The sequence below is a fragment of the Prunus dulcis genome, chromosome 8 (assembly GCF_902201215.1).
Source record: "Prunus dulcis chromosome 8, ALMONDv2, whole genome shotgun sequence".
Lineage (NCBI taxonomy): Eukaryota > Viridiplantae > Streptophyta > Magnoliopsida > Rosales > Rosaceae > Prunus > Prunus dulcis.
This window is the reverse complement of record NC_047657.1, coordinates 14,538,250-14,548,643: the sequence shown is the minus strand read 5'-3', so window position 1 is coordinate 14,548,643 and position 10,394 is coordinate 14,538,250. Positions and strand designations below refer to the sequence as shown.

Genomic DNA, 10,394 nt, shown 5'->3' with positions numbered 1-10,394 from the left:
GATGAAACCTATGTTAATTCTTGGTTTTTATACAAGGCGGTAGGATAAGAATAAAATTATTTATTTATTGACAACGAAGGAAAATATCACGTCTCACTCACTTGTTGAGGAAATAATTTGAGGAGAATGTTTCAAGATTAGTTTTAGATACGTTTCGGTTTATAAATTTCATGTATCAAGTAAATTTGAATAGAATTATGTATATTTTTTGCATTAAAGTAAAAATTACAAGGAAAAGCCACGAGAGCAACCAACAATGAGGGAATCGTAGCCGTTGGCAAATTTTTGTTCGGAATAGGGTAGGTGATCGTTTGGTTGGTACCTGACAAACAAACAACCAGTGAAAAAACCAAACCCTAGATTGTTGGTTGGTAAAGTTTTTAAAAAAGAAAAAAGAAAAAAAAAGGGAAAAAATCGCGTGCATTTGACGTTCTAAATAACAGCGTGAACCATCCATCCCTCCTATCCTAACAATCCTTCTGGTTACCATAAAACCCAACCACCCCCTTTCTCTCAGTGACTCACTCTCTCACTCGTGAAATACAAGTAAAAACACAGAGCAAGCAAACCCAAACTCGGAAGCTCCAACTCACTGAGTTAGGCATGTCGGTGGCCTCCACATCTCTCGCTTCCCAACTCTCTGGCCCTAAATCCGTCTCCTCTTACTCCGGTCTGCGACGATCGTGCTCCAAGTTGGACCACACCCAGTCTCTCTCCCTCTTCCAACATCTTCACTCCCAGCTCCGCCTCTCTTCCTCCTCCCGCAAAGCCTCCAGAGGCATCGTCGCCATGGCCGGCACTGGAAAGGTCTATTATTTTTTCGAACTTCCTTGTTTTTATCTCTCCTTGTTTTTGTTTGGTTTCCCGAGAAAATGTGGAAATGAAAGGAAAAATCTTGGATCTCAATTGATTAAAGGTGTTAAGAAAATGGTGAAATTATCCTTAGTTTCAGAATGAGATTGTTCTTCACTAGAAATTTCTGGATATTTTTGGATTCTCTACTCTTATAGATTCTCTCCTCTTTGGATATATATATATATATATATTTGTAATTAATTGTATCTTTTGTTGTGTTTGCAGTTCTTTGTTGGTGGAAACTGGAAGTGTGTAAGTACTCTTTTGACTGCAATGTCTGTTTGCACTACCTCTAGTAAATTGTTCTCTTTGTGTTAAAAGAATTTTTATGCTTCCTTCATAGAGCAAAGGGGCTGAAATGCTCAGAACATTTCCACTCAAACGCATTCTGAATTTTGAAGTTTCATTATATTATCTTTCGAAATCCAGCGCACCACTGCCCTGAAATTTCAATTCTATTTCAAATTTCAAATTTCAATTCTATTTCAAATTTCAAATTTGTTGTTAATCTAGTGTTACTTCCAATGGTACATAATTTACAAGTATTTTAAACTCTGTAGAGTCTGTTTTCTCTAATGTATTTTCTTAGCCTGCTTTTGTTGGATATTGAAGATTTATACGCATTCAAACTCTTAAGATGGCTCAGTTCTTCTTGTGACGTTTTCATCTTTGCTGTTTCATTCAGAATGGCACAAAAGACTCTATCAGCAAGCTAGTCTCTGACTTGAACAGTGCCAAATTGGAAGCAGATGTTGGTGAGATAATGTTACGTTTGATCTTCAGTATATGCCTGTTTCAATTTGCAGTAGGTTTACTAGATTGCTTTAGTCTTGCCAGTACATTATACATGATGAATGACCAAAATCTGGTGAGAAGGAAACTCTGTGTGACTGGAATTGATGATCAATAAGTTTGGTTGTATATGTCTTATTTAGAAAAGAAGGCAGTGATATAATTGTAGCTAGGGAAGAAACTTGGAACTGTATGCAACGTGCGAAAAGGTGTTGGGCATAGGTGGTTAAGGGTGGCGAGTCCACTATGTTACTTTGTAGGTACAGAATGGAGTCATTTGTGTAAAAGTCAGTTTGTATTGATCTCATTTATATATCATTTAAGGATATGAATTTGTAGTGTTTTTAACTTTTGATTTTCTTATGATATGTACAGATGTTATTGTTGCACCACCATTTCTTTACATCGATCAGGTGAAGAACTCGTTAACAGATCGTATTGAAATATCTGGTCAAAATTCTTGGGTTGGAAAAGGTGGCGCTTTCACGGGAGAAATCAGGTTAGTTTACTCTGCCTTGTTAAATTTCTTAGTAGTTTGTCCTTCACAGATACATACATTTTCATCTTGCTATTACAAATTTATCTTTGGTTGTCTTGATTGGAGACTATTCGCATTACGACTTATCTTAAACTTGCTGGGTAGTAGGTTCATAGTTTATGTTTCTGTGCTCCCCCCTCCCTTTCGAAGCTCCTCTAGAATTGTATCTCGAAAACTGTTTCTAAACATTGTAAGAATCCTGTTTGAATTTGGCATCAATTTCAAAAAGGTTATTTGTTCATTGTACTGCAAGGACAATGAGTGGTCCTTTCAAGATTCTGGCTTAAACATCTGAAACAGATCTTGTAATAGTAGTATATATAAGCTCTGAGTTGACATATCCCTCTCATAGTTCTGTTATGGTTGCATTCTCAGTTTAATGAACTCGTATAATTACTACAATTACCATTTCCATTTTGCAGCGTTGAACAATTGAAGGATATTGGGGCCACATGGGTTATTCTTGGACACTCAGAACGGAGGCATGTAATTGGGGAAGATGATCAGGTGAATGTTCCAAATATTTCTTTTCATTTTTATGAAGGTCTCTACAGAAAATGATTAGTGTATATTCTGATCTATGATAAGTTTTCAAAATGTAACTGAAATTTATTAATTGCAGTTTATAGGAAAGAAAGCTGCCTATGCCTTGAACGAGGGTCTTGGAGTTATTGCTTGCATTGGTGAGAAGCTAGAAGAAAGGGAAGCAGGGAAAACTTTTGACATCTGCTTTCAGCAACTGAAGGCTTTTGCAGGCAACTTCTAAATGCTTTTTCTTTTTCATGATTGTGCAGCCAATTTTGGAGTCCCTTTTCAAGATGAATAGCTTGTCCGTTGTGTATAACACTAATTTGTCTATTATGTGCAGATGCAGTACCCAGCTGGGATAATATAGTTATTGCTTATGAGCCTGTATGGGCCATTGGAACTGGTAAGGTGGCCAGTCCAGAACAAGCTCAGGAAGTACATGTAGCTGTTCGTGATTGGCTCAAAAAGAATGTGTCACCAGAAGTTGCATCCAAAACAAGAATTATTTATGGAGGTAGCTTGTTTCCTGCAACTCTTTTTGATTGGTCGGCAGTTTCTTACAACTTTCACCTCTGTGAATAAGCAACAGAAAGCACTTATGCATGTTCTTAAAATAGGTCAAGGGAGGCCAATTTATGTTAATATATTGGCAATAATGGCATCATCTATGAATTTTAACTGTAAGATGTAGACAACTTTAGAAACATCCAACCTGGACCCATGTCGTAGAATCATTTGAACATAATGATTCTGCTCAGTGCTCAGCTAGTTGGGATATTCTAGTCTTACCTCTCAGTGAATATCCGACTTCCGGTAGTATTGTAACTAAATTGGGATCCAATTGCAGGGTCTGTAAATGGAGGCAATTCTGCTGAGCTTGCAAAGAAGGAAGATATTGATGGTTTTCTTGTTGGTGGTGCTTCCTTAAAGGTATATAGTACTGCAATTATTTGCCTTGAGAGTACTATGTCGTTTAGATCCGTTTTGTTTTCCGTTTGTAATTTTTTTGCAAATGACACTAACAAGTTGAGTTTTCATCACCTAGGGTCCTGAATTCGCTACCATCATCAATTCCGTAACAGCCAAGAAAGTTGCAGCTTGATTATGGTTGTTTTGGCACCAGGATCAAATAAAGGGCCATGCGAAGGTACTTTGAGTTTGAAGCTTTGTTGTAACAAATGTATGAGCCAGTCTTTCATACGGATTTTTTTCCTCTTCTTTATTTTTCCTTCTTTTTGTGTGGTCATTTTTGAAGTTTTCCTCCCCTCATAAAGATAGGAAATATCTTCTATCCATTTTCCATGGGCCACTTATTGTCTGGTGGACGCTAGAGCAATACGAGTCATTTTAAGCTTAAAACATTTTGAACAAAAGGGTCCTCTCTCATAATGAAATCAACATCAAGGGGTCCTCTCATTTTCTCAATTCTCATATCTCATAGTGAATTTGGTAATTGAAAATAACTGCCTTTGCCGTAATACTCGAAAATAATTGAATAAATAAATTATATCTTTGGCAAAATGGAAAGCTAAAAACTAAAATTGAAGAATAAAGGAAGAGAAAAAAGAATTCCATGGACTCATCCTTAATTAAGAAGCTAATTTGGTATCAATCACATGAATGAGAGCATATTAGTACAAAGTAAAAAGTTTGATGAGTGCATATTAGTACAAAGTAAAAAGTTTGTGGGGCAGGCAAAGCCTACACTCAAAGCATATATGCCAAAGCCAGCCTAACCTACTGTGAAGAGCAAGCCAAACCCTAATCACCTTTCATTCTTATTTATATAAACCTTGTTGTTGTAAGGAGAATTAAGAGTGAAAAGAGGACAAAGATGGAGTGGTTCTACCCTAAGAGGAGGAGGGGTCCAGAGTGGAAACAAGGGTGGACTTGCCAGACCTTGGCCTCCATCTCTGCACCACCTCTGCATTTGCTCACCATCTTTGCCATTGTCATTGGCTTGCTATGGCTTTCTCAATAGACAGAGTACAAGGCCCAAATGCAACACACAGCCCTAAATTTCCAGCTCTTCCTAATGGTGTTGCCTGTTTTGTTGATATTTGTGGTAGCTTCATGTTCTTCAGTCCCTTCTAGTGGATGGTTCAGCTTTTGGTCCCAACATCCACAGCGTGTGCCAGCTCACCCAGCCGGGGGCGGTGGTGGCTCAGGCTCACCGTGGGGCGTTGCTGTCTTGTTGGTGCTGATTTTGGTCTTGCTATCTTACCAATCATCCTTTCATTCCAAGTGGTTTGGACCTATTGGGATGTCAGATTAATTGTGCTTTTTTTTTTTTTTTTCTTCTTCTTGTTGAGAGAATTGTGCTTTGTTAAGATGTGGTGGGTTGGATAAACGAATGTCTCTCCATTTGGTTTTAACCGTGCAATGTCATCAATCACAGTAGACTTGCTACAACAAGATTGAGCCAACTCTGATGATTGTGCTTACTATCAAGCTCGAGCTGGGTTCCGGCTTAATTATTTGTAAATAAACTCATGATTCTTGTTTGTTTTGGTTATTAATTCACATGCATATTTGTTTTATCACACCCTGCACATAATATATATTCTATTTCAAAAAAAGATCAAATAAATATCAAGTCCAGCTTACATTTCAAATATGTGTAGGGAGTATTAGCAATCACAGACTACGTACACTCTAACCAGGTTAGACAATCAATGAATCATAATGAAGAATTCGATATGGTTGCAGCCATTGTTGACGCATCTGGTTGCGCATTTGCCTTCCTATCAAATCCAATAATTATAATTCTTTTTGAAAATTTCACAACTTTTGAATTTTTTTGGTCCGCAGATAAACCCAATCTCACTGATAACTCTCACATAATAAGCCCAATTTTCCAAATTTCACACTCTCAGATCCAAAACAAAATCGGATTCCTCTAGAATATTCAAGCACAAATCCCTGAACTTTTCTAATAGGACATACACAAGTTTCTTCCAATATCTCGTTATTTTGTTTATAAAATGTGAGTTTTTTTTTCTTCTTTTCATGAGAATCACACCTGAAAGTTCAATCATATTATTAAAGTTGTAACACTAAATTATTTGTGTGTTTTTATCAAACAAAAAGAGTGGGAAAAAAAAAGAAGCTAAAAAACTCAGAGAAGCTTATAAGTTTCAATGAATAATCATTAAAATAAGAAAAATGAGGCGCATTTAAATTTTGAAATCATGCAAATGTCTTGAATTTGTTTTCGTGATATGGAACATCATACAAATAGTGTTTAACGAAGTGTGCCGGGTTTCGGTGCTATTAATTATAAATTTTTTTAATCACATATTTAGTATGAAAACCATTTTTTCTAAGTTTTTAATTCAAATTCATCCCAATATTTTGTTTCCTGTTGCATTATGTTTCTCTAGCAAATCCACAAGAAAACCAAGAAGACGAACAAGACATTACTCAAAAATGGAAATTCAGGCTTTCCGTTCAATTCTTGAATATGTAACAGCAACACATGCATCAACAAAATCCTCATCTATAAAATCAGTAGAGAAGATTTGCAACCTATTTTCAATACCTCTAGAGAAGCACTGAGTTATAAACAGCCTTGCATACTCATGAATCCGACCGGTCACTGATTTCACACACACAATAGGGTAATCAGGCTGAGGTGTCACTGTGTTCTCCACCCTGTAAAAGAATGTCCTTGTTGAAATTGGAGGCTGCTCACTCAAACACTTCAAGTTGCTTTCGAATTTTGTCGATGGCAAATCCGTGTTGATCCAGTCATCCTTCAAGTGCCCAGAACTCCATAGAACGCCCCCTGCCTTAGGCGGAGGTGAATTCCTTGGCTTCCACACGCATATTATTCGCTTCGGAAACAATTCTGCAATGGTCTTGTTGAACACATTGTCATCCTGGTGGATGAGAACCTCCCCAAATTGATGCACCAAATACTGCTCAAAATCAGGAGGGTCATCATGACCATATTCAGTCCTGATTTCAAGGAGTATGATCTCTGACTTTGTTTCAGACAGAAACTTCTTGATGTCTCTGATCACAACATCAATGCTGTATGTGACAAGAATTCCATGGCAGACGCGACGATCCTTTTGAACCCGAATGTCAAGCACTCTGGTGCCTATGACAAGCTGTTGGTAGATGGACAGAGTTTGGCATTGTGCAAAAGGCCTAGTTATGCATGGAAATCCAATCTTGTTGGTTGCAGAGTCATGTGTTCCTGGCCATAAAATCTTGTGTATGTGAATCTTCTCAGGGTTGAGGCCTGCCATCCAATTTTTTCTATCTGTAGGCCTAAGGGCACAAGCTGGAAAGTCCTCACCACAGCTTTGATGAAGATCACGCATCGTTTTCCTCTCCGTTGAGATCGCCTTACGGCGTTCTATCTGTTTAGGGAAACAGGAACCCATTGTTAATAAGAAGGAAGAAGAAGAAGAGTTGGTTCTTTCCTCTTCCTCTACTTCCTTGTCTGGATGCAAATGGAGTAGGCTGTCCAGAGAAATGTTATGTTTATAAGATATAAAAGGAAGCATTGTAACGTTTTAGACAATAGATTCTATTGTGGCAAGACTTACTGTCAATAAGTTATAATTTTCTTCAAATGTGTTTTTCATCTTGGTAGGTCGCCATTTGATTCAATAATTGGTGGAGAGCTACAATCGATGCTTCTCTGTAGTTGATCCACTTGTGTGGCTCTCCACACTTATATGACTTGTTGGTTTTGATATCTTTTTAAATTTATTTTTTTCTCTTCATAATATTTCCAAAATTCATGCTGAAATTACATGGTCTGAGTGACAGAAATTATGGATTTGCAATTGAATAAAATTGACAGTAGAATATTTAACAGTGATTTTTTTTAATTTTTTTTCCTCATCTGATCAATACAGACTACCTACCACCAGAGATGCTACCAAAACTAGTGATGACATGTTGAACTTTTCCTGCCCCCCAAAAGACCAAGTAGTTTCTCTATTGTTCCATTAAGTGCTTTCAGAAGTTTGGAGAAATGAAAGTTGTATGGCTGAGAATTGAGTCATTTGAACAATTCAAAGGTACACGTTGGATGTCATATAACCTAATCAACAAGAAACGCATGAAAATTGTCACTGACTTCAGACCATGAAGTTTCATTGGTAGGGCCTACCATGAAAATAATGCCACCTGAATTCTTGTAATCTCAATCTAAAATAAATTATAAGCTCTTTTGGTGATTAGGATTGGATTGAATAAGATAACTTCCTACATTAGCATGTTAAATGAAGAAATGAATTTTTTTTACTACGTTGAAGGTAGAAGATGGATTACTCATGAAGAAAACTTATCCCATCTAATCCTCACAAAATGGTAAGATATCATACGCACCAAACGAGCCCTATCGAACTCGCTTGACATGCTTAGTTAGCATTGGGTCAAAAGGGCAGGTGGTAGGTTTGGATATGGTGAGGGGTGTTGTCAAACTTTGATTACAGTTGTGCAAGAAACCAGACACAGACAATCAGCTAAAATACAATTTGGAGATTGTAAATCCCCTGATTACCGGGATGTTCCTGTCTATATGTATGAAGTACAAACAGACTGGGCGGCTCCACCTTTTCATATATAATATATCTTTTATATATATATATATATATATATATATATATATATATATTTGGAACTCTCTAAGAAAACCTTCAAGGAAGGAGTTACTTCTGATCAGAGCAATTCATGCTTACCTACTTCATATTAATTTCACTAAATATGTTCACTTACAAGTTACAACAGCAATCAAGTTAGCCTAATGAAACCATTAGACATAAAAACAAAAACACAAATCACATGGAAAACCATTGAAGATTCAGTTTCAACTCAACATAAACAGACCATAATCTATTTTCACAATATGAGTAGAAGATCATATTCCATTACATACAATAACTACTGCATAAACACACAACTTTTTTTACATAATTTTTTTAAATTTTTAAACAGAATACTGAACATACTATATGAGCCAGCTGTCCCGGAAAATAGACTGGTATTGCAGCAAAACTAGCAGGAGCACAATGAAAGCAGCAACACCCCATGGTGAGCTTCCCTCTGAAGGTGGATAGTAGGTTCTCCTGCGGTTTCCCAGTGGAGACATGGAGAAGAGCCAATCAGGATCCATAGAAGACAGCAACTTAACAAGAAGCAGAAGTGCTATTGGTGTAACAAAAAGCAACCAATTGAATTGCGTTTCAGCTTCTTCCACAACTGAGTCATAAGATGAGTACCAGGATATGCCAAGAAAGATTGAGATTACTGCAAGAATTAGCAGAACTGGATATGGCAGAGGACTTAGAGAGAACCCTTCTAGGAAAGAGCTGGTTTGGCTTCTTCCATAGGCCATGAAGAGAGGTTTGGTGCTCAAATGGACAAGCTCAAGAGGTTGTTAGGCATTGAAGGGCTTGTGTTTTTATAGCCAAAAAACAGGAAGTGTCTGCTTTACTTTTTACAAGCCAACTAATAAATTATTCTTATTTGCTTGGATTTTTATTGCTGAATGTCTTTGTGGGGTTTCATTTATGCAATGGAATGGAGGAGGTGTGATACATGGGTGGGGCCACAAGAAAAAGAAGGCACAGAAGATAAGATTTTCGAAGAAGAAGAGCTCTTAATAAGATATCTACACCGGCCAAAAAGAAATGTAACTTATCTAGAAAGGAGGATACTTGTAATAGCATCTCTAATCGATGTGTTAAAAGTATCACATAGGCATGTAATGACTAGAAATAACATCTCACATCACTCTAATCGATGTGTCAAAGTTGATGTGGAATGAAGGCTAGAGGTTGAGATGTTATTTTTAACATCCCAAAAGAAAGATGTCAAATGAATATTTTATTATTTTTTCTTTTCGTTTCTTTTTAATTAAAAATAAATCAACACTAAAATATAATAAAATAATAATTTAATTTGACATATCGGGTGGAGTGTAAAGCTGTGTGAGATGTCAAATTACCACATCAGCCATCAAATTTAAATATGATGTTTGATATTTGCCATCTCACTTGGAGATGCTCTAAGATTCAAGATAAAAATCCAGTGATTGACAAAAAATATTTTATGGAGAAAAGTGATAATTGTATTTATAAATTAGGGATAAATATCATCAATTACAAGGGCGAATACGCTCAAGGGGATAATACAAATATGGAAGCATAGTAACTACAAAAGGGCAAAGAAATTTCAACATAAAAATCGCATACCTGAATAAATCAGACATGAATTACATTGCCCAAATCTTTTAATACAACTACAACTTTTAAATTCTCACAAGTACAAAACACAAGTAGAGACTAGAAAACAATAAAACACCCAACTCACAAAGAGTTTATGCAATTATTACAAAATATAAGAAAACAATAACCAAAAACTAATTGAGCCACCGCCACCACAACCATCATCGCCGCCTTTGAGACAGAGAACACCACCTAGATTGCAGTCACTCACCGTACAACGAAAAACCAACCAACAAAACTACAGATCCAAGTAGATATGGGTAAGAAACCAAGATCCAAAATAGATCTAGGCACAAATAATCTCCCCACAATTAAAACCCCAAATCCAATATATGGGGAATGGGAAAAATAAATAGAGAGATAAGAGCATCACCAGTGAGATGGTGTATTTTCAGAGGTGTAAAGTTACCTTTACATCCCCTTTACACATT

At 36.7% G+C, this 10,394-nt stretch overlaps 3 protein-coding genes across 3 annotated transcripts; 1 reads left to right on the top strand and 2 right to left on the bottom strand.

Moving 5' to 3' along the window:
• The first annotated feature begins 453 nt into the window (after positions 1–453).
• Positions 454–4,138, top strand: LOC117636546 (triosephosphate isomerase, chloroplastic). The gene is made up of 9 exons (XM_034371087.1): positions 454–807; positions 1,081–1,107; positions 1,541–1,610; positions 2,023–2,146; positions 2,608–2,692; positions 2,808–2,940; positions 3,054–3,227; positions 3,561–3,643; positions 3,759–4,138. The coding sequence occupies exons 1-9, from the start codon at positions 604–606 to the stop codon at positions 3,813–3,815; spliced, it is 957 nt and encodes a 318-aa protein (XP_034226978.1). The 5' UTR covers positions 454–603; the 3' UTR covers positions 3,816–4,138.
• Positions 4,139–6,136: 1,998 nt separating this feature from the next.
• Positions 6,137–7,269, bottom strand: LOC117637639. Its single transcript, XM_034372573.1, has one exon. The coding sequence runs from the start codon at positions 7,228–7,230 to the stop codon at positions 6,151–6,153; it is 1,080 nt and encodes a 359-aa protein (XP_034228464.1). The 5' UTR covers positions 7,231–7,269; the 3' UTR covers positions 6,137–6,150.
• A 1,120-nt stretch (positions 7,270–8,389) lies between these two features.
• On the bottom strand, positions 8,390–9,173 carry LOC117637669. Its single transcript, XM_034372628.1, has one exon. It carries the CDS (start codon positions 9,069–9,071, stop codon positions 8,685–8,687), a length of 387 nt encoding a protein of 128 aa, XP_034228519.1. The 5' UTR covers positions 9,072–9,173; the 3' UTR covers positions 8,390–8,684.
• Between the last annotated feature and the right edge of the window lie 1,221 nt (positions 9,174–10,394).

What these genes read in the sequence shown, in the direction of transcription:
- LOC117637639 (XM_034372573.1), bottom strand. Translation starts at nt 7,230, where the DNA reads ATGCTTCCTTTTATATCTTATAAACATAACATTTCTCTGGACAGCCTA.
- LOC117637669 (XM_034372628.1), bottom strand. Translation starts at nt 9,071, where the DNA reads ATGGCCTATGGAAGAAGCCAAACCAGCTCTTTCCTAGAAGGGTTCTCT.
- LOC117636546 (XM_034371087.1), top strand. Translation starts at nt 604, where the DNA reads ATGTCGGTGGCCTCCACATCTCTCGCTTCCCAACTCTCTGGCCCTAAA. An exon ending in CCATGGCCGGCACTGGAAAG is followed by an intron (nt 808 to 1,080) that starts GTCTATTATTTT and finishes TTGTGTTTGCAG; the next exon opens with TTCTTTGTTGGTGGAAACTG. An exon ending in GCTTTCACGGGAGAAATCAG is followed by an intron (nt 2,147 to 2,607) that starts GTTAGTTTACTC and finishes TCCATTTTGCAG; the next exon opens with CGTTGAACAATTGAAGGATA.